Below are 23729 nucleotides of genomic sequence, written 5' to 3'. Positions count from 1 at the left end.
TCTGTGACGGAGAAAGATGTGAGAGGACACTTTTTTTCCCCCTTTTGCAAACACCAAATCATGCAAGATTTCTTAAAGAAATGTGGTCATTTAATGGCACCCGCCGCATGGTGATATTCATGCCCTTCCCCGCATCCTTCCCCATGCGGTGAGAACATGCAAACGCGTGCAGGATGACAAGCGTCGGGGTGTCTGTCAGCACCTTGAATGCGGGACAGGCGCATTAGCCATTCTGTTTGAAGGAGCTGTGTGCAAGCTAAAGTGGCCCAAAGTCCAACAGAAGTTCTGCACAACAAAGGAAGCTCAGGTGAGGTGAACATTAGGTACACCTGCACACATGCGAGACCCATTACCATTGCAGCATCGTCAAGGATATTTGGATTAACACTGAGAGCACTGTTGCCAGCCCCCCAGTAAGAAAAGTAGCTATCGGCTGCCCTAGACGTCGCTGATGACGCCGTTGGCTAATTTGCATATTATTTGCATATAACGTAAAAGATGCTGTTGGAAAAAAAGCATAACGTCGTAGGAGAGACAAAAAGGTTGTTAAAAACACCTTAATTACGTTTAGAACAACAAATAAACTTGATTCCTGGTTTGTTACTTTAAAATTGGCCATCACTTAATCAAAATAAAATGAATACTTTATCTCGGCCAGCGCCTCTCAAAGTCTAGACAGCATAATAACGAACCTCTGCCCTTTATCTTGCAGTGAGGACTACTTGTTTAATTTATCACACATCGTTCTTCAATCACACCTTCTGACACACGCTGACAGGGAAGTGACCAAGTCCGAATGAGGCTTGAGTGTAATGAGTAGTCATTTTATAAAGATTAAGAAACTAACAGTTTAGATCCCGCTTTGTAAAACGGCGAGATCCACCCCGGCGGCATCGCGGCTCACATATGCGTGATGGATGCGTAGAGGTCCACGATGCTCTCGGTGTGCTGCGGGAGCTGACTGTACACTGACGGCTTGTGACTGCTTTGGGGCGGGGCGGACCTCTCAGCAGAACCCACTGCTGCTCAGTGAGAACAGCAACTGCAGAACAATACGTGCTTTCACTTTACGTCCCCAAATACCAGAAAAATCTCCAACAACGGCAAAAAAAGTCGCTAGATTTGTCGCTAGTCGCCTTTGAGAGACTGTGTCGCCAAGAAGGTTTGGAATGATTTAGCGAAAAAGTCGCTAAGTTGGCAACACTGTGTGAGAGTGGATCGACTTTGGCAAAACGCATTTTTTGTACACTGCATGCATTTTGACCCTTGAATACGCTCGTGCACTTTGCTGCTCTCAGGGACACATTTTGTTGCTTTTTCTAGTTTCAGTTTCCTTGTTGAGCCAGCCGGCGTCGCTTACACCAGCGCCATGCGTGACGTGCACCTCCAAAAACATCCTCAATCTGCGGCAACGCTGACTGTTTGGCTGTGATTGGTTGGCTTGCAGTACATTATTTCCTGTGCGTATACCACTCGTTCAGAGGACGGACAGCCCACCTCCACGAACGCCTTCTCCCTGATTTCGGATCTACGGACTGTTATCACTAATTCTCCCCTTCTCTTCCTTGCGACGGGAAGCTAACAAGCTAATCGTCAACGAGAATTGCGTCACATGCTCAACCCTGACGAAGAGGCTATAAAAGCAGGGGTGTCCGAAGGGGCCGTCTGCGGCCCGTGGCTCATTTTTCAAGCCCCACTGCATGTTGGAGAAATAAATAAAATAAATAAACCAAAAAAAACAGCAACCAAGGGCCAAAAATCCAAAAATGTATAAGATTGGCAGGTCTGTTAATATTTTGGTTGCCTCATTTTGTGCCACTTGTAAGGGTTGATGACTCCGATAGTAAAATAAAAAGAAGAAACTAGCTAATCAATGCAGTGCACTTTTACAAACCACCATCACAAGAATAAACAGGGAATATCAGTCATTATCATAAAAAATACTTATTTTTTTTTAAGTTTTGCGTTGCGCAGGTGTACCTAATGTTCTGGCCAATCTAAATAAATATTTAGAAATGTCACATGGTTTTTTTGGCTTGGGTAGCATTTTTAAGCATCACAAACATTGATGGAGCTGAATAAACGCCTCCATTCCCGGTAATTAACGATCATCCGAGGGGTCCGAATCCCTTTTTTCAAGTCGTCACTAATTGGAATTAGAATTTTTCACCGAGGATGGCACGCGTGCCAACATGCAAAAACGTTTCTAATTAAGCCGCGGTGCCTCTCCTTTTCTTGTGCGCCTAAACCCTCCTTTGTGAGCACAGCACAATGCCGAGTTTGTTTCTTCAGCGTCACAAAAGACAAATTTTTATCACAACGATGCAGATTGCAAGCGGGAGCGTGGGGGGAGGTGGGGGTCGATTTGTATACCCAGTTTCCGTTCCTCTGTGCTGTTTGTTTCCTGACTTGTTAAGAGGCTAGCATTAGCCTCTAGCTATCATCAATATTAGTGCACGTCTGTTGCTACTATCTCCTACTTTTTAAAAAATGTGTGTTGGGATTAATTATCACCCGCTAAAAAGTTAAATATTCAGAGAGGAAATGGGCTCCTTTCATGCAAATGAAATGAAACATGTCAGTCAGACTGATTGTACGAATGGAAACCAAAAGTGGGCTTTTGATTCATGCTCTTTAATGGACCCCGGCAATCAAACATTATTGCAGTATTGGAACGACTCTAAATGTTTTTTAGCTCGAAGTGAGGTCACAATTTCAATGTTGGACTTTAGTTTGACTTTATCAAACAAACTTTTAATGGGTTTGGACTTAAAAGTGCAAAGATGGATGGACAACATTGGCATTTTCTTGCTGCCGTTTGTCTCCTCTCAGATGAATAACAAGAATAAATACATACACCAATGTTAGCTACCTTGTGTTGGCTCTGGGCACCAAAGCATTATAGTCCACTTTCTCCGCTTTGCTGCAGCGGTCCATTTTTCTCTCACTGCCCTGAGTGTCGTCTTTGATAAATCACTAAAATAAAAACAAACGCTAATGTTAGTTATTGTGCCACATTATAGTCCACACTCTGCATTTTTCTGAAGTTTTATGTCTCTGGTGGGTGTGTCCCCCAGGGGTGGTCACAACAGGGTTGTTGTGGTTGCGTGGCGGCTAAATGACTGTCGCGCATAACGACAGGTTGTTTACCTGCCTGGTGTCAAAACAGCTCCTAAGCGGATACACAATTTTTTTGGGAAAGATGTTCGTAACAGCTAACAACCGGGCCTTGGCGGAAGTCTGCACTCTACTCTATATATTTCTAAGGGCAGTGTCCAAGCAATAGGCTGGTCAACAGTAAAGATCGAAGCTATTGTCGCTGTCAAAGCGAGAGACGCCATAAGGACGTTTAACATAATGGATGTTAGACTGCGATTTTGCCAGGCTATGTCTGTGAAAACACCATTAGCTTCACGTCATGCCTCAGTGATGACTCGAACCCTGCTGATCACGCCTCGCAATGTTGTAGCTGTCCATCATGGGCGCCAAACAGACCCCGAGCGGCGTATCAATTACCCATCAACTGCCTTCAGGCTGGAGTGTGGACACTAAGTCCCGATACGAAGATGTTTTTGAAGCTACAAATTACAGTCCCGTTGCGTAGAATGGTGAGATCCCGGACTAATTTGCACCCCTCCACGAGTCCTGCAGGTTAATTTGTTCCCCTCTCCCAACGCAACCGCCATTCCTGCACATTCCAACAAACACACACACACACACACACACACACGAAGATGACGGTCTGCCTTACCTAATGGCCTGCCATGAAGTGATTGATAAAAGGAGGACAGTCGCCCCACAGGAGGACAGATGGACCTCACCGTCCAATCAATCTGCCACTCCAGCTTCAATAGGAATATGCTGGTGACCCCGATTTTTTGGACCGTAATATCACAGGTTGTGGGACAATTAAATTCTCGATTGCACCTTTTTTTTCTCATAAACCTTACGGCTTTTTTATGTTGGTTTTATTTATGTTGACTTGATGTGGAGTTCTCTACTCCTCCTCTGAGCATTGTACGACGTCTAATGTCACTTCTCTTTTCACTTTCACTTTCTTTTTTGTTTGTTTTTTTACATGCTGCCACTAGAAGAGTCTGCCTCATGCTCGGGAGAGATAACGGAGGTTAAAGTTAAAAAGCTAACTAAATAGAATAAAAGTAGTGTACGTTTTACTCTATGTGTTGCTTTGTCTCCGTATTCTTCCGCCCCACACACGAAACTAGTTCTCTTTTTCGACAGAATTACTCAACAACACGGAACGTCATAACACGAGGACTGGCTGCACGACTTTTTCATTTAGAAAATAAAACCTTGTCATGCTTACAAGTCATCATATTATGAGTTTAGCCATAAAAAATGCAAATGTTCTCATATTAGAGTTATATATCACTATTTTAATTCTTCCAAGATTATGATTTTTGCCCGTAATTTTACAACTTTTATTTATTGTGATGAGCTTACAACTTTTTTTCTCACAAATTTATTCTTGTGTGCTTTTTCCTAAAAATAAAAAGAAAGCGATTCTCGTAATGTTGCCACAGTACAGCTGTATTTTCAATTCATTCCTTGGATCTAGTTCCTGTAACATTGTGGGTTCATTCTTATAAGATTCCATCCTTTGCTCTTGGAAAGAACGGTTAGCTAGTTAAAGCTAGTTAACCTACTTTCAAGACGACTGGACATTATGGCGTAAAAATGAATAAAGCAAACAGGAAGTTGAAAGCAGTGTTTGGAAATTGAAGGCCAGAACAAACCTTAATGACTGGAACACATCACGTCAGTTCAAAATCAATAGGCGATGCTTACAATGCTAACGCTAATTGCAATTGCAAAAGTATTCCGAGAGTGGAAACGGGAAGATGCACGCCATGTTGGCACAAAGCAAACACTGTTCCCCTCTGTCGCCATTGTTGTCCTGGTCGTCTTTACACTCCACTTGCTGCCGTGAACCGGAATGTGGGCCAATTAGGACGGGCAGAATGTTGCAGCTAATCGGACCTCGGGAAGCACCAATTTGTATTTGCCGCAGTAACGATCAACTTGTTTTACTGCTTTGAAGAAGTCTCTGTGGTAGATTCTGCTACAAATTAGCTCCCCGATGGCATCACCGACACTAAAATTGTCAAGGAAAAATCACGACAAGCCCCTCTATAGGTCCCCGATTTATTTTACGACGCTATCACAAAGGGATTAGCTAAGTTTCTAAGATTCCGACTTTATCAAGCAAAATGTCTTGTTTCTTGTAACGTTGCATTTTGTTTTGGCTTTATGGTTGTTTTCCTCAAAAGATTAACATTTTTTGATATCGAATGTCTTTTTTCTCGTACCTTACGTCTTTTTACTGGTAACATGATGGATTAATTTTTTCCAAGATGGGGATTTTTGTTTCATCACCTAGCAACTTTTTCTCATGACATAGTGACTTTATTTCCCTAAGATTACAACTTTTTCAAACTAAAAAATATTTTTTTACTCAATCTTACCATATCTTTTATTCTTTACTTTATATTTGTAACATTATGGACTTAATTTTTGTGACATTGGGATTGTTTTTTCTCGGAACCTTACACATTTTTTCTCATAACCTTACATCTTTTTTCTCAGAAGATTATGGCTTTTTCACGGGAAAAAAAAATAAAAAAATTGTCCTTGTAACCTTACCATACCCTTGTTCTTGTAAAATTAAGACTCTGTCAAACAAAATAACATTTTCTCGCAACCTTACAGCTTTATTGTCAAAAAATAACTGCTTTAGTCTCGAAAATTACAGATTTGTTCTATTAAGATTACAACTTCGATCTAGTAACCTTATGACATTTTGTCGTAACATTATGACGTTATTCTCCTAAGATTGCCACTTTTTATGGTCTTTTGTCATAAAACTTTTTTTCTTAAAACAGACAGCGGTTTTCTCCTAAGATTATGACTTTTTCATGGCAAAAAATAATTGTATTTCTTGTAACCTTACCATACCTTTATTCCCATTAGATGGTGACTTTTGGTGTCTAACGTTGGTTCATTTTTTGTGCGTGTCTCCACAGCACCGCCAAAATTTTTACGAACCCCCAATGACCAAACAGGCGTCCAAGGGGGCGTGGCCTCCTTCATCTGCCAAGCCACGGGAGATCCGCGGCCAAAGATCGTATGGAACAAGAAGGGGAAGAAAGTCAGCAACCAGCGATTCGAGGTATTAGGTCCATTGTTCTGATGTAAAATGCTCGATAGAAAACCGCACCGCTTTTTGGCTGCTAACACATTCACGCATAATACACTCCTGATCAAAATCTTAAGACCAGTTGAAAAATTGCTAGAGTTTGCATTTTGCACATTTGGATCTTAATGAGGTTTTAAGTAGCGCTACAATATGCAAAAGCAAGAAAGGGGAGTGAGACAAAAAACATTTGCAACTTGGAATTTTAAACAAAACAAAAAAAAAAACTGAAATAGGTTGTTTATCACCTGATCAAAAGTTTAAGACCACAGACCACAAAAATTCAAAGACCTCGTTTCCTTCAATGCCACAAAACTGCCCGTTTAGACTTTGCCAGGGAACAAAGATCAAACATGGGACATTGAAGGGTGGAAAAAAGTTTTATTCTCTGATGAGAAAAAAATGTAACCTTGACGGTCCAGATGGCTTCCAACGTTGCTGGCACGACAAGGAGATCCCACCTGAGATGTTTTCTACCCCACATCATGATCTGGGGTGCTTTTTCATTCAGTGGCGCACTGGAGCTTCAGGTGGTGCAGGGTCGTCAAATGGTGGGTGCTTACGTGCAGATGTTGCAGTGGGCATCCCTCATGACTGAGGGCCCTCGTCTGTGTGATAGCAGCTCGGTTTTTCAACAGGACAACGCTGTAGTTCACAATGCTCGCTTAACGAAGGACTTGACATCACTCTTTTGGACCATCCTGCATGTTCTCCTTATTTAAATCCCATAGAGAACATTTGGGGATGGATGGCAAGGGAAGTTAATAAAAATGACCATCAGTTGCAGACAGTTGATGCCCTTCATGACGTCACCACTAGGAGCAATGTCCCCACTAGCCTCCTGGAAACACTCGCATCAAGCATGCCCAAACCAATTTTTGAAGTGATTAACAAGAACGGTGGAGCTACTCATTACTGAGTCCTACTGAGAACATTTTTTGTTCTGGTTTGGAGAGGGTTTTTTTTGTTTTTTGCACGATGGTCTTAAACTTTTGATCAGGTGATAAACAACCTATTCCAGTTTAATTGTTGTTTTTAATAAATTACGTTTTTAAAGTGCTTTTTGTCTCACTCCCCCTTCTTGCTTTTGCATATTGTAGCTCTACTTAAACCCTCAAGATCCAAATGTGCAAAATGCAAATTCTAGCAATTTTTCAACAGGTTTTAAGATTTTGATCAGGAGTGTATGTCCATCTCACTGAATGCTACAAAGCATTAGTATTTTGCTTTTTAGGGTGCACCATGCTTGGGGTTCCAGTTGAGCAGGGATTAGCATCATGTTGACGTTATATCAACATTTTGAAATCTCCACCCACTAATTTTACTTAAAACTATTACTTAAAAATGCTTCTAATAATGATCAACGTACAACACCTACTGAATAAATACACATTTAATATAAAAGTTGTTTTTTTTACTGTTTTTTAAATGTAAAATTCCGACTTTACTTTAGATTTTGTTTATTCTCCTACAATTACTTATTTTAAAGAGTTTTTGTAACCAACTTTCTTCTTGTAACATGACTGCTTTATTTTTGTAAGCCATTTTTATTGTAACCCTACATCGTTGTTCTGGTCACAGCACAACTCTACTCTCGCAAGTAAACGTACTTTTCTTGTTAAATTGCGGCTTTATTTTGAATCATTAATATTGAATTAATATCATTGTGCTTTTTTCATCAATGTGATGATATTTTATTTTCTTATACTTTATTTCCAGAAAATAACCAAATAATGTAAAAAAAAATAGCTGCATTTTTTTTTATTTTACTGAATTTTAAACTCGTCATCACTTGCTAACTAAATTAATGAAATTTAGTTATTTTTTATTTGATTAAAACTATTAAAATAAAGTAAAATAATTTAAAAAATTGCAGCATTTATTTGTATTATTGTATCCAACTCTGCATATAATCCCTACAAACTTGAACCCTGGTGAAGAACTTTACACTTTCAAGAGGACACCAAATTTATCAGCACTGGTACACGTTAAGTGGACTTGTAATCAGTAAAAAATAAAACAATATACTTTTGGTTTGTGGCAGTTTGTTGTACACTAGCTGGACAGAAGCATCTTCAAGTATAGAAGGTTATCATTAGAAAAAGACAATTTGATTTAATGCTTTCATGCAAGGACTGCATATCTTTTTGTCCATATAGTGTTTCTACATTATATGATAGCTTCCTTATTTTGGCTTCCATCAGCACACCATACCCATCATTGCTGAACTCTGATAAAATTCCTATTAATTCCTGCGTCAACCCTCAACCCATACTGGCTTCCAGTATAAATGCAGTATAAAATATATTTATATTCCTGATATGTTATCAGAGTTAACGGCATGGCTTGTTACGCTGCATGTTGGCCTCATTCATCGAAACGCAAACATTTCCTTGCTCATGGCTAACACTAGCTTGCAAGCATGGCCGATGAAATGTTTGAAATGCTCTTCTATACTGCGTGTGAGTTTGTGGGAGCGTGTGTGTGCGAGTGTGTGCAAATGCCAAAAGTTTTATTTGTGATAAAACTATGCTTAAAAAAAGTTTTGAGTTACGACACAGGGCTTTCTAAAAATCAGTGAGTATTCAATGTACAGCATGCATGAGAAGCTACTGTAAACAAACACCGTCCTGTTTTTGTTTGTTGGTTTTTATGTGTCATCCGTGAAAATACTGTAAAGTTGTCTTTTTTTCCTGTCGCGCTATGTCACCTCATCGTACGACTCAATGTTTTATTGTTTGTGCTTAACAAGGGCCGCACCGAAAACTAGTAACGTTAAAAATGCAAAATCTTGTAACTGTAAGGTGTAGCATTATGGATTTATACTCATTGTCAGATTACAACTTTTATTCTTAGGAAAAAAAATTATAAATCCCATAATCTGAAGCAATCTTGCGACTTTTGTCTCTTAAAACATTGTAAATATTACAACTTTTGTCTTAATTGTAATCTTATGGCTTTCTCTTCGGGCTTTCTCCCTTTTGCTCTACGTCTTTAAGAATGCGACTTTTGTCTTAAAAGAATGTAACTTATTTCCCGTCATTTTCCAACATTTGTCATAACATTAAAACTTGAATCCTGCAACCTTCCGACGTTTTCCTTGTAAAACATAACATAACATAATACAATGTTACAATGGACCTTTTTTCTCGTCAGCTTACCACGTTTTTTCTCACATTGCTAATTAATTATTGTAATCTTATAAGAATACGACTTTTCTCTCAAAATAATTGAACTGATTTCTTGTCGCTTTCTGACATTTCTTGTAATGTTCCTACATTATTGTTGTCATCTTATGTATGTTTACTTGTATCGATCCGTCCGTATTGCTATAAGTTTATGACTTTTGTATTAAAATACTGTCTTTTTCTCAACGTTTTTCTCTTGTCACATCAGTCCTTTATTCACATAATCGTGTGACTTTTTCGCTGTTACATTACGTTGCATTTTACTGTAAGATTACAGCTTTTGTCTTCTAAATAGGGATGCTCCGATCAGGGTTTTATGCTGCCGACTCCGATACCGATCATCCATGACTGACATGACTCCCGATCACGTAGATTAAGTGTAAATTTTTCAATTTTTTTATGATGAGTGCTATTGGCCAGGGGTGCCGTATAAGGGGGAAAAGTTGGGACAATTCCGAGGTTCCCTGACTGCCGGGGGCCCCCCCAAAAAAGGTAATTATTAAAAAATGGTGGAGACTTTCAAGACTTTCGATATGAGAGTACATTGTCTGATGGGAGCCCAAGGAGGACTTCCAGGTAGCGCCCAGCGGGGCTCCAAGTGAGAGAGCAGTCGGGAAACCCGGTGTCTTCCATTGCTGAGAGAGGCTGGTCATGTCGTCCGATGAATTCAATTATTTTTCGGGATATTTGCTTTAGACTGCTGCCTGTCACGCACATACGGGTGAGCACTGTCCAGCGTTGGCCACATTAGCTGCTGTTTGACTGGTGATTTACAATGTGAGCCTTGAAAACTCACCTCACTCCATCAAGTGTTTGTGCATCAAATGGCGTATTAAATGAAAGCTTTTTCACATGCAACCCGGGCGCGATATTTTTTGTGGCATGTTTTGCAGGGTGCAAAATTTCTATCACTCTCACAAACGACAGGTAAGTTCCACACGGCAGACATGTTTGTGATGGTTTGGCACGCCTGCGCAGTGTGAAGGAAAGTGGGCGGGGGACGCTCAATACAAGCTGCATGCTGCAATAGTGCGAGCCAGAGGTGATCGGCTTTTGGGATCGGCGTTGAAAGGCATTTATCGGCATATGCCGATAACATGCTTTTTCACGGAAATCGTCCGATAAGGATCGGTGGCCGATCGATCGGAGCATCCCTACTTCTACGTATATTTACTCTCATTATTGTCTCCTAGTATATACTCTATATTTAGTTTTCTGTTCAGTGTGGCCCTGATGCTAATTTGTATTTGTCCCATTGACACAATCCAGTGTGATGCTTTTTATAAGGCATAGTGTGTTATAACTTTAAGAGTGGGACGCATTCATAATGTTTTTTTACCCAAGCAAAATTCATCCAATCAGGACCATTTATTCCCATTCTTAAAGTTAAGTCAGCCAATTAAGAGAGTGTATGTTGTTTATCCTCGATGCTATTTAATAAACTTTCTGTTGAATACTTCAGTATAGTCCAATAGGTTTTGTGTTGTCCCCATCGTCAATGTGTCCTGACTGTACGGAGGGTCCCGCATACGGCTGGACGACCCTAGCCGCCCCAAAAAACAAATTCTCCTTTAACACACAGTGTCTCTCGCACCTGCAGGTGATCGAGTTCGACGACGGCTCCGGTTCAGTTCTACGCATCCAGCCGCTCCGTACGCCTCGCGACGAAGCCATCTACGAATGTGTCGCCTCAAACAGCGTCGGAGAGACCAGCGCCACCACGCGCCTCACTGTTTTACGTGGTAGGTCGTGGTTTTTTGTCGCAGATTCGCAAAGGCGGTCCAATTCCTGTCATACAGAGGGTCTTTGACTGGCGTTTTGCAGTCTGATTTTAAAGCCTAAAAAAATAAAGATAAAGCACTGCAGGCTAAAGAATAGACGTCCATTTGCATAATTTAGCTGGCATGTTAATTATTGTGCCAGGGTGTATGCAAATGACTTCAATCGAGAAAGAAACTTAGTCGACAGCTAATGGACTTATCAAAGTTATGTAACATGAGCATCGAATGCTTATTCTGGGGTGCTGGACTACCAGCTTTCTGCTCAGAAAAGGGTCTAAGCAGTCACCAAGAAGGAATTCTGCAGTACATAATAGCAGGTTTTTGCTAAAAAAAAAAAAAAAAAAGGACTAAATAATCATCCATCCATCCATTTTTTATACCGCTTGTCATCATTCAAGGTGAAGGTTGAAGCTGGAGCTTAGCCCAACTGACCTCAGGCAAGAGGCAGGGTACACCCCGAAGTGGTCCAACTTAACAATCAGCAAAAAGGAATTTAAAAGTCCACAATAGTACCTTTAGAGTTGTACCTTAAGAGTTTTGTCTGAATATATGAAAATGAACATATATTCAATAAGAAGACGAAATTAACTTATTCAAGCTACGAAGAGGAATTTGACAAATTTCGTAAAAATTGTGAATATGCGGTGCATTGTAACACTGCTGTGGAAGGCAAATACAGTACACAGGCAGCCCTGAGGTCAAAAGGCTTGTAATGACTGGCTAAAACACAATGAATGGCGGTTTTGAGGAAAAAAAGAGGCTGCCGGAGTGAAGTGTGTTCTATTATGCGGCACAATTACACAACACGGCAAATGAGCTCCTATTGAGGGGAGCTAGTAGCTTCTATGCGATACAAGACAGGTTGCCGGCCCCTCCTTTTCCTCGCTTTCTTCCCCGCTAGCTGGCGGGCTTATCTCCCCAAGCGAGCCGACAAAAAGCCCTTTGGGACTGGTTTGAGAGAGAAAAGGTCCACATCGCAGGTACCTCCTGTTTACCACCCTGCACAATGTTTTGCAATTTATAACTGAGGGGATGCGCTCAAGCTGCACTAGCATTAGCATCTTTATTGCAGTTTCCTATTCCCTGCTTATTTTCTCATGCTGCATCCTTTTCAAAAATACATTTTGTTTTTTTTTCTGCAAGAAAAGCAAAAGGTGATAAGGCCAAGATGCCTCGGCATTGCCAAAACATCACAGCACCTCATGCTCAATTTCCTTAGATAACACATTTGCATGGTAAACTGAGGATTGTGATGCTCTAATATGTTTTAAAAATAGAAACAGGAAGTTTTTCAAAAGTGGGGGACCGAATTTTAAAAGCAATCTGATAAGCAACTATAACCAGCTACGAAAAATCCAATAAATGTACTCAAAAGGAACTATGCTAAAAAGGAATGCAAATAAAAATAAAAAAAACAATAATTACCAGAAATTAACGAACACATTCCTCAAAAAAAGAAGAAATCCAACAAAAATAAATCACAAAAATCTTAAAGGAACGAGCTGCTTTGTGATGGCAACCTACTGTATGCTGTTACTACAAGTTTGCCTTATGCATTATTAAGACGACCAGAAAGCCTGAAAATGGATAGTATGTATAAATGCATGTGGCAAAAGCAGAGAAAAGCAATGTAACTTTGCACAAAAGCCTTCAAAACACACAATAAACCTCCTAAGGTCATATCTAGCTGCGCTTCCGGCGGGAATGATGTGTGCACCGGGCTGTTGAAGTTCATGATTCAGGCATGATTAAGGATTTATATTGCATCCTCACACTCCCATTATGCTGTCAACAGCCATTTCCTGTGCACACACACACAAACACAAACTTATGTCGCTGTGTACAAGTCGACAGTGGGAGTGGAAAATGAGAAGCTGCTCTCCTGTGACGGAAAAACAGAATGCATCAATTCCATTTGTGAGAAGAGAAGGGGTAGGATGGTGCTGTAGCAGCGCTGCCAAAAGCTGAATCGTCATTCCACATGCAACAGAAGCGCCGCTGCATGATCACTGATTATATTCCAGGACAATACTCCAATACTGATATTTTGTTGCATTAACCAGCAAGAAAGCACACTGTTCTTTCTTCTAATAGTAAAGTGTGTCTATATAGTGAGCTGTAGATGTGTTGTCTCATAGCCAAATAGAGTAACTAACTGCATATGATATCATTATATGTTTTTTTTTGCGGATTGGCAGCAGAAAGCATGCGGTTCCAGTGCTGTCAATGACGTGACGCCTTGTGGCCGTTGCGCAGACAGTTATCACTTGCTCGTACGTCACCAAAAGTGACAAGTTAGTCATTATTGTAATTAAAAAGATGAAGCTGGCTGTCCCTGCAGAAATTGATCTCCCCACTGGAAGGAGAATAAACGCACCTCTTTGTATATTACGTGGTAAATCAAGGAGGCCCAATCAGTATCTGGAAGCTACGCAAAGTGATTTAAGACCAAGACGCTGCCAACGAGATTGATGTCACGGTCGTCAATGAGAGGGGGGGAAAAACATCTGCCGGAGCCACAAAAGGCATTCGGCTGGCTTGGGAACATGACAGATAACCCCCGGCCCATGTCATGACTCAGTATTTGTTTTTGATCAAAGCAAAGGCAGCCTCATAAATTCATAATAACTGTTTATACTGTAGTTTCTAAGCACTGTTTTGACAGAATAAGAGAAAAATTAATGCACTAATGCCTGTAAACTAAATGGAAGGTTCTTGTTGTCAAAATTGATAATAGTGCATTTATCTAAATGCGCAACTCATATGGCTGAAATACTGAAAAGCCTTTCTTTTGTTGATTTGCTCTACGTAGTTAACTTTTGGATTTTAAGGTGATTGCAATGTTTTAGTTGCTGTTATTTTTCTTGATTACTATTTTCGACAGCATTGTTCCTTTTTTCAAATTTGGTAATTTGTCTTTTGGATTTCTTCAGTTCCTTTTGTTAGATTTTGGTACTTCTGTTTTGGATAATTGTTAGTGTGATTATTATAGTACTATTACTAGTACTTTTTTGCATTTCATAAGAAATTTTAAGAGCATTTTTTGTACTTCTTTTATTGGATTTTTGTCAGGGATGCTCCAATCGGGGTTTTAGGCTGTCGATTCCAATACCGAACATCCATCAGTGAAATTGGCCGATACCGATACTCACACATGGGTTAACTGTACATTTTTTTTATTAATTTATGATGAGTGGTATTAGTCAGGGGTGCCGTTAGACAATTCCAAAGGCCACTTCCAAATAGGTAATTGTTAAAAAATAAACTTTTGGGTGGATTGTTTTTTGTTTTTTTTTGGCCTTTTTTTGTGTGAAACGATTTTGACACAAACCTGAATTTAATTTGATGCATGTTTTAATTTTAGTTATGTTAAATTTTTACGTGTAATTAATGCTAAAATTAACCCCTTCTCTAAAAAAAAAAAAAAATTGAATAAGAAAAAAGATGGTGCGACAAAAGGTGATTAATATATATTAGTATATTATCTTAAACATAATATTGGCATTGTTACCTCCACTAAGTGCACTAATGCATGCCTGCTAAGGCTGCAAAACCTCACATAACCCCCATTTTCCATTACTTGCAGGATACCAGCAAGCTTTTTAGCCATATCTATTATTAAAAATAACTGAGGCTAGGTTTTTTCTCTCTCCCAAGAGATGTTTTTTTTCTCAGGGTATAGACCCTTGTCAGTGTCTTGCTGATAATGATGATGATACAGCGTCAGTGTCCTGAGCCATGACCCGTAAAGATGGCAAGCAACATCAGACAATGCTTGAAGGCTAACTACGCTAACACTTTCACAGCTTAGAATCCTCAGACAAGTGGTGGTAGTTGTCCTTCCGTTCTTTGGTATGCAATAGCATCACCATCTTCCAGCGGATTTCAACTCAACAAGGCTCCAAATGTGCAACACACTCAGGGCAAGTTTGCTCGGAACACAGAACAGTTTGGTTAAATCTGGCTTATTTGCGGGGGCTTTTCGCAGTTTATTTGCATCAAATCAAATCTTATTGCCCGCATCTTCCGTTCACACAACAGTATTGCTACTTTCCCATTGATGTGAGCACAACAAGGTTCAAAATGTGCAACACAGCCAGAGCACGTGTGTTATGATGTAACAATTCTGATATATCGAACTTATTGCAAAACTGTTATTGAGGTTTTTCGCACCACGCAATTTTTTATTACCCCCGTCTTCCGTCGGTTGGAACGCAGCAGCATCGTCATCTTCCAACAGATTTGAACTTAGCAAGGCTCAAAATGTGCAACACACCCAGAACAAGCGTGCTATTAGTTTTCTCAGCGATAACACGTAACAATTCTAACATATGAGACTTCAAAGAAAATATCTTCAATAGAAAATGTATTATACTTGTCATCCATTTGTTGTGGTTGTAGCAGCATCACCATCGTCTGACAGATTCCAACTCAATAAAGTCAAAACTATGCAAGACCTTCAGGATAAGCATGCTATTATTTTTGGTCAGCCTTAACACTTAACCTTTATGATATACAGCTGATAAGCACACAGGAGTACAGAATCCATCCCACACTTAAACACATTTTAGTGGCTCGTAGAAAGCCTCACGTTATCCACCCACAGTCTCCCCAAAAAATCATATCTGTTAAGGAAATTACCGAAGTACCTTTCAGAGGGCCCTAAGCTAGCGAGGCGTAATACCACTTAGGCTAAGAGCGGGCTTATTCCTGCTAACATTCCTATTACACTAAATTGGAATTAGCTGCGTGAGCCAACTGTGGAACATTGGCAGCAATATTCATTAGCAACTTTTCACACCTGTGGACCCGAGCCATACGCTAAATCAGAGCAGACCGTCTTTGTCCAGCTTTTTTTTTTTTTTTTACAACATAATTTGAACCTTTGTGACACATTGAACTGTTATCTGGGACATTTTCACATCCACAGAATTAGTTTTAGCCCCAAGGTTGAATTGTTTCAGAATAAAAAATGTTGAAAATGGTGCAGCTCGCCCTCTAACCTGACACTAACCTTTTCTTTATTATAAGATAGAGCTCAGGGTTTTGTTCTCGCTCATTGGGTTACTAAAGCGAGATGGCCCCCTTGGTGTCCGGTGGTGTGCATATGTGGGAAGTCTGGCCCTACAAAACATCAAATTCCAAAGTGTGTAACCAAACACTGCTAGGTTATGTTGTTATTTATTTACAAAATAAGGACACCCCATGACTTTAAATGGCATTTGTGGTGCCCCCTCCGAGTTTTAGTCAAAATGTTTCAGAAGACATCCAAATAAAGCATACATGTAATACAGATATCCGCAAAGTTTTAAAATCATTCCACAGAAGGTCAATGACTTACGGAATTAGTTTCAAAGTCCCTCATAGATTTTGTTTTTAGGTTTTCCAACCAGTCATGCTCAAATTTGACAAACATATGCTTGTCAGTCTGCTAAAGCTGCCAAACCAAATTTCATAGTGATTCTGCTAAATAGGGGCCACACTGCGGCCTTGTGGTTAGCATGTTGGCCACACAGTCAGGACATCTGGAAGAGGGTTAGAATCTTCATTGGGCTTCTCTGTGTGGAGTTTGCATGTTCTCCCCGTGCGTGCGTGGGTTTTCTCCGGGTACTCCGGTTTCTTCCCACATTCCAAAAAACAAGCATCTTAGGTTAGGTGGCGACTCTAAATTATCCAATGCTATGAATGTGAGTGTGAATGGTTGAATGTGAGTGGACTGACAACCAGTCCAGTGTGTAACCTCCCTCTCAAAGTCAGCTGGGATAAGTTCCAGCATACCCCCATGACCCCAGTGAGGATAAGCGGCATAGAAGATGGATGGATTCTACTAAATACACTAAAGCTATGGAACTCAGAAAGGCCTCAACCAAGAACCACCTGTAATCATGAATTTTAGTCTGATCAGATGCTGTCCACCACAAGCACCAGCCCACATATTCGAAGCTAAGCTGTGGTGGTAAGCGGAGGTTGCACAAAAACGGTGGTACTTGCAAAGCTGACTCTTTCTGAGGTTGCAACAAAACACACCAAGGAAACTATGTAACACATTACCCACATATTCCCAAATATAGCCACAGACTGCACTTTCTATTTCCTTCTAGGTCAGCTAATGCATTTGCAAGCCATGAAACGAGCTAATTCCAAGCTACGTCCTCGTTAGCACTGTGCTATCATTCACTTGATTAGTGCTCCAACCCACCCTCCTCTATCTCATTTTTGGAATTTTTTGGAGCATGGAAAGAGCTTTGATCAGTGCCCCTCAACTTGAAGTGATACAGCGTGGAGTGGGGTAGAAATTGCTTCGGCACATGCTGCCGCCACGATACCGTGGGTAATGTTTTGTGGCCTGCTTTCGAAATCATATCAGGGAGAGAGAATCAGATTGATTTCTAAAACGAATGAGAATAACCTTCAGGGCGAAGAAGTGTTAAGTATGTGTTCACAGTGACAAAGAGTTTGTTGAGTTGCAAACAGTACGTCTTGTCACACACTTGTGCAATGAGTGACCTGTGACTGTCGTGGAAGCATTTATGTAACAAATGGTATCAGAAGTGGTGGTGTTGACAGTTACAATGACAAAGAGCGCGGTTCTCTAGTTTCAGGGTCCGGGAGCAGGTTTTTTTAAACTGATAGACCTGGTTGAAATCCAGGTACTACCTGTCCTGACACCAATAACCAATAATAACTCAAAGCTTTCTCTTTAAATATGTATCACTTTTTAAAATCCTTTCTACAAAAGGATTATCTCAGGGTGTAGAGCTTGCCCAGGCTCACGGCCGAGACCAGGGATCTTGGGCTCAAAAAAGTTGGTGGCCACTGGGGTACAGGATTTCAGTGTACAGTTGACAGTTGTGTAAGGCAGTGGTCCCCAACCTTTTTTGACCCACGGACCGGCTTGTGTTCCCACAAATCTCCCGCGGACCGGGGGAGGGGGGCTTTGGGGGTTCGTACATTATAGCGATCTAATTTATCTTATTTATTATGTATTGTGTAAAACGAAGAGTCGTTTTATCGCTGTCTGACATGTGTGGTAAAAGGTAGTGTGCTAGCATGAATTAACTTGAGACAAATGTGCACATTAGCACTCAATAAGTCATCAAAACTTACCTTTATGCATTCCCACATAGTATCAGCATTTGACACCAAATATGAGGTGAAAGAAAAATGGTAAAAATACAGTAGTAGTCTATCTGTGCGTCGAGAGAAAGTTAGCACACGCACAATTGACATGCGTTAAGAGAGACGGATGTAACAGAGAGAATCCGGCCACTTTTCAAAATAAAACATAATGGAAATTATTTTTTCTTTCTGTGCGCCCCGGTACCAAATGACCCGCGGCCCGGGGGTTGGGAATCACTGGTGTAAGGAATTTACAGTAGCTACAACAATGAGTTTGATACTCGAGTGCCGTGGTCAGAGAACTGGTTTAAGAAGTTTGAACTACAAGAATAATTCCCATAAACAGACCAAGCACCACAATACATTTCCCTTTACAATGTGTTTCTGACACAAAACCAACCTTTTAGTACCAGTGATTATTAAGCTGTGGCTTAATTAAGTTGCTTTCAGCTCTATGCCTTAGAAAACATTTAATCGAATTTCACCATAGTGGCGCGCGCCCCTGAGACAAAAAAGCAAACATCACCCATTCCCTTAAAAAAATAAATAAAAATCCAAATGACTCACTTAATGGTGGGAACCATGGTGACGGCGACTCTGGCGCTCAAGTGGCTTTTGATGCTCACTTAGGATGGCATGTGGCTTTTTAGCTGCCACTTTAGTTTGCTTTCTTTATGGCTTTTCCACCCTCTATTCAGAAAGTAAGCCCTGTTTCTTGTGAATTTCGACTTTTCCATACGTTCCCGGCACTGATATGGCTAATTGTCGTCTTCTGTCACACCTTTTTTGGAAACCTTCATTAAATTTCATGAGGCTGCAATGCGCCGGAAACCAACTTGGCTTCACGAGAGACGGCATCCACGCCCGCCAAATGACAATCATGGCTGCCTTCCAACAATGCTTTTGGGTACTTGGCACAGTGGAAGGAGCCGCTACTTCGGCGGATAAATCTCGGATAAGAAAAAATTTAGCGAATGACTGACTTCAGCCTGAACCACAAACTTTTTCAATTCCTGGTGTCCCCACCTGAACTTGCTCCTGTGTTGCACTTTGAAAAAGAGTCTCGCTGCATTTAAGGTTGAAGACACAATTATTTTATGCTACACGAGCGATCAATCACCACGCCACAAGCCTCAGGGGCATTGCTGGGTTTTTGAATAACAGGATGTGACAATCCGTGTGAACTACAAAATTCCACTGAATTTGGCAACAAAAATTTAGGGTTTTTTTGTTGTTTTTTAACTAAAACCCTTCTTTAGACAGCATGTTAAAGTGAGCTACTGGGCTTACTAACCAATGATCTTGTTTCCAAAATGTAATTTTGATTTTGTGCACAAAAATAGCGACATCCAGGGACGTCACTGAGTTTTAAAACGGGGGGGGGGGGGGGGCTGGGCTTAGCCCCCAGGCAATATAACACATATGAAGTCATGAAAAAAATTGTTAGACCACCCTTGTGTCTTCAGTTTATTGATCCATTTTAATGCCTGGTTTAACGAAAGGCACATTTGTTTGGACAAATATGATAATAACAAATATAGATTTGACGAGATCTCATAATGATAACATAATGATATTTCTCGTTTAGAGAAAAGCTGTCTCGCCGGAAAAGGTCATCCAGAAATCTATCAGAATGTGAACTAGGGCATTGCTACTACAGTATATAATATGGAAGTGGAAGGTGTTGAGGAAGAATTGGAACCGCACATTAAGTGTTTTACACACACTATAAACCTTGCAATACAGCCTTTCTTGTTCCCAGCGTCACCCGCTTGTGATGTGTAGCTGTTATTTTCATCGAAGTTTGCGCAGCTGCCGGCGTGTTAATGTCCAAGCAGAAGCTGTGCCAAAGTTTGTCCAAAGTTACTTAAGATTTATCAGAACAGAACATGATCGCTATATATACCTTCTCTAAAAACATATGATAGTAGCCTCTATTTCGCTTCTTCCTGTTTAGGTCACTCTAAGCATAATGGCAACTGTTTTTTTTTTAGTCTAAACGTGTGTGTTAATGTGACATCGGTATGTTAATGTGATTATTGTCATTATTGTCATTATTCTTGCTAATCGGACAATAAAATATTGCAGTACTCGCTTCATCCTGAAGGGGTCGGCACGTGTGTGATTTGGGAGGTGCTTGTCACTGCCGTCCTTCCATACAGAGGAAAAGCCAGGGTGGGGATTCACAGCAGTAATTCAAATGCATGCTCTGCTGAATGAATGAATGAATTTGACTGCCAAGGGGATGACGCTTGAAGGTGATTACACTTATCACTTATCACTTATCACTTAGTATCAGAACTTTTCCTGGAGGATAGTGGTTCATATACAAAAAGTAGGAACACATTTTAACAAAAATTACATTTTTTTTGTTGCCATCGTCATAATGAGCAACCTGTATTAACATAAAAACTCCAAAAGAGTCAGTGTCTCACCAGCCATGAACCTCACTGCACGTCATTAATATAAATGTGTATTTTTGAAAGAAGGACGCTATATATAAAATTAATTTCCAGTCTTGTCACTCAGGGGGTGTGGAGCTGCATCTAATGTAACAAGTACAAGGGTCACTTTTATTGCAAATGTTCCGGAGGAGGAGGAGAACATTAAGGTGAAACCCCTGGCAGGTGTGTTTGGAGAGGAGTGGGGCAGCGAGACTTGTGTGGGAAAAAAAAAAAAAACATTTTTATGGCTGCATTAATTACTCAGTTTTTCACCATTTCCTTGTGGTCGGAGGACGTAAGCACAGCAAAAAGCGGGGACCTACTGTATTTTTAGTCTCACTTTTTGGGGTATTACTTTGCTTCCGAAGAGTTAAGGGAAGGTCCTTTTGTAGTTTGGGTGTGAAAGACCCAAGCTCTGACCTCAACCCCACCAAAAAATGCTGTGAACTACAACAGAGGTTGCATAGTTACTAACATCTGGCTCTAAAACAGTTCAGTTTAACAGGAACATTTCTTTTTAAACGTGTCTAATTCAGGATGCTGAACTCCAAAGCTTGTGTGCTGCATTTATTTGCCAGTAGCTAATATAATTCCAAATTTACGACGTTTGAAAAGGATGCAGTCCCATCTGTAAAATAGCCGTTAAAGTGAAAGCTGAAATTAACAAGGAAAGGGAAAGGACCCCCCCCCCCCCCCCCCCCCCCCCCCACCCCCTCCTTTAGAGTTCTACCTCGCTGAGCACTGCAATTTCAAGGGCAGCCTAAGACAAGGGCAGCTGCTGCTGTTTTAACACATGCTAGCGTACTGTATATTCAACAATGGCTGCCGCACACTAAATGAGATGGAAGAGAGAAATGCTGAAGTCACCTTCTATAAAAAAAGAAAAGTGCTGAGCGCTGATGCTTGCTGTGAAAAGACCCCCAATGACAATTTGCACACATTAGCCAGCGGCGTTGCTATCGGGGGCTGGCGTGGGGGGCGGTGGCCGTATGAGTGCCAAGTGTGAAAAGGACATTGGCTCCAAAAGTACCTCCGAGTGCAGATTTCTGGCTGATGACAGAAGGCCATATACACATAAACTCCCAAAGCCATTAGCAGATTATACCCATTGATTGCTCAAGCTAACTATGGAGGTGAAGTCAGAATTTCCTTGTATGGCAGGCAACACTCGACATTTAAGCACCTGAACTGGAAGCAAGTGCAGCATAAAATCACAGAGAGAATAGAGTTCTGATCCCACTTCTGATACCACGTGTCACAGACCTCTGACGAGTAACTACCCTCACCTGGACGTGAACCAGGTCAGAAAGTTAGAAAGTTGTTGACTTGCTCAACTGTTCAACCGGGCTTGCCAAAAGCAGCTTCACGGATAGTCCTAACTTTTTTTGTCACCGAGGGTAGCGATAGATCACTTCTGTCAACAATCCCACTTCTGACACCTTTTGTCACTGAACTTTGAGTAGGAGTACTCTCAACCATGATTTAAACCTAGTCTATAAGTTTGAAATCTGCCACCTGTTCCTACCCCTGTCATGTACAGGATCTTGGACTAGCACTTCTATCCATTCTAACCTTAAATTTCCCTTTATGTCCCCCCAGAGGACCAGCTGCCCCCTGGTTTCCCCACCATAGACATGGGCCCGCAGCTCAAAGTGGTGGAGCGAACCCGTACCGCCACCATGCTCTGCGCTGCCAGTGGCAACCCGGACCCTGATATATCCTGGTTCAAAGACTTCCTCCCTGTCAATACCACCAACAACAATGGCCGTATCAAACAGCTGCGATCAGGTAGGTTTCCTGTGTTGTCCTCTCTTAATTTAACGTCACATTGGGCTTCATTTTTTTAGGTCATGGCATCAACTATTTCCTGTCTTATTGTATATGTGTGTGCTACCTGTCCTCCTTTGTCTTCTAGTGTTGGTGACCAATTTGCTGTTTTTCCTTTTAGCCGCATCGGTTCTTTGTTTTTGGGGGTTCCATTCTTTTCATTTCAGTTTTGTTAAATCAATCCAAAATCCAGAAAGTCAGAGTATGTTTTTTTTTTCTGTCAGTGGTATATGGACCTTTATTGTGACAGACAAACCAATACAACAAGACAGAATAATTGTCCATATAGCAGTGATTGGTGTTATTTTTTCCATTTTATTGGCCTTTACACTCTCAGAAAAAGTACCTTTAGGGGTACGACGACTTGTCGCTGCGGTGCTAACTTACAATTTACAATTTGGGAACATATCTGTTCCCTGTTTGGCCTTTGGAAATGTAAAACAGGAATCCAATAATTCACTTTGTGGGGCAGATTAGTAAAGAATCGCCATTTTTGTATCTTTAGGGGTACAATGGCTTGTCACAGATGTACTCCCTGTTTTGTCTTCGAGTTCAATAATACACTTTATGGGGTGTATTTGTAAAGTTAGACAACAAAGGGCAGAAACGGTTGCATTATTGTAGCTTTAGAGGACCAATATCTTGCCACTGTGGTGCTACCTTGCACTTTACAATTTAGGAACATATACTTTCACTTTTTGGTCTTGTAAAATGTAAACAAGGAGACCAATTGTTCACTTTATGGGGTGTATTAGTATAGATTGAACCCCAAGGGATAGATATTGTGGCATTATTAACATATCTGTTCCCTGTTTGGTTTTGGTGAATTTAAAACTGGAGTCCAACAATTCACCAAATAAGGAGTATTTGTAAAGATTGGACCCAAAGGGACAGAAGTTGGTAGTGTTATTGCAGCTTTGAGGATACAATGGCCTGTTGCTTACACCTTACACTTTGGGAAAATTAGGTATCTGTACTCGTTTGGCTTTTGAACATATAAAGTTTGGACTCTGAGGGACAGTGGTCACATGATTGTACTTTTAGAGGGACACTGCATTGCTATCCTAAAAGGTAGTGCTTTTGCAGCTTTTAAACTGGAGTTTTGAAGCTGGGGAACATGCCTGTACCCTTTGCCCTTGGGAACAAAGCACTATGG

The 23729-nt window shown here is 40.8% G+C and overlaps 1 protein-coding gene across 46 annotated transcripts in view; it reads left to right on the top strand.

Moving 5' to 3' along the window:
* LOC129194857 (receptor-type tyrosine-protein phosphatase delta-like) overlaps positions 1 to 23729 on the top strand; it is a 415432-nt gene that overhangs the window by 331509 nt on the left and 60194 nt on the right. For 27 of the 46 annotated variants that reach the window (XM_054800309.1, XM_054800310.1, XM_054800308.1 and 24 more), the window contains 3 exons: positions 6045 to 6193; positions 11003 to 11144; positions 22346 to 22534. In XM_054800309.1, the coding sequence (XP_054656284.1) occupies positions 6045 to 6193; positions 11003 to 11144; positions 22346 to 22534 (480 nt within the window). The remainder of the gene's footprint in view (positions 1 to 6044; positions 6194 to 11002; positions 11145 to 22345; positions 22535 to 23729) is intronic. The other 19 variants (XM_054800348.1, XM_054800349.1, XM_054800351.1 and 16 more) reach the window with 1 other exon arrangement.

This window comes from Dunckerocampus dactyliophorus, chromosome 15, assembly GCF_027744805.1.
Source record: "Dunckerocampus dactyliophorus isolate RoL2022-P2 chromosome 15, RoL_Ddac_1.1, whole genome shotgun sequence".
In the NCBI taxonomy this organism is placed as follows: domain Eukaryota; kingdom Metazoa; phylum Chordata; class Actinopteri; order Syngnathiformes; family Syngnathidae; genus Dunckerocampus; species Dunckerocampus dactyliophorus.
Note: the sequence above shows the minus strand (reverse complement) of the source record. Positions and strands in the feature narration are given on the sequence as shown.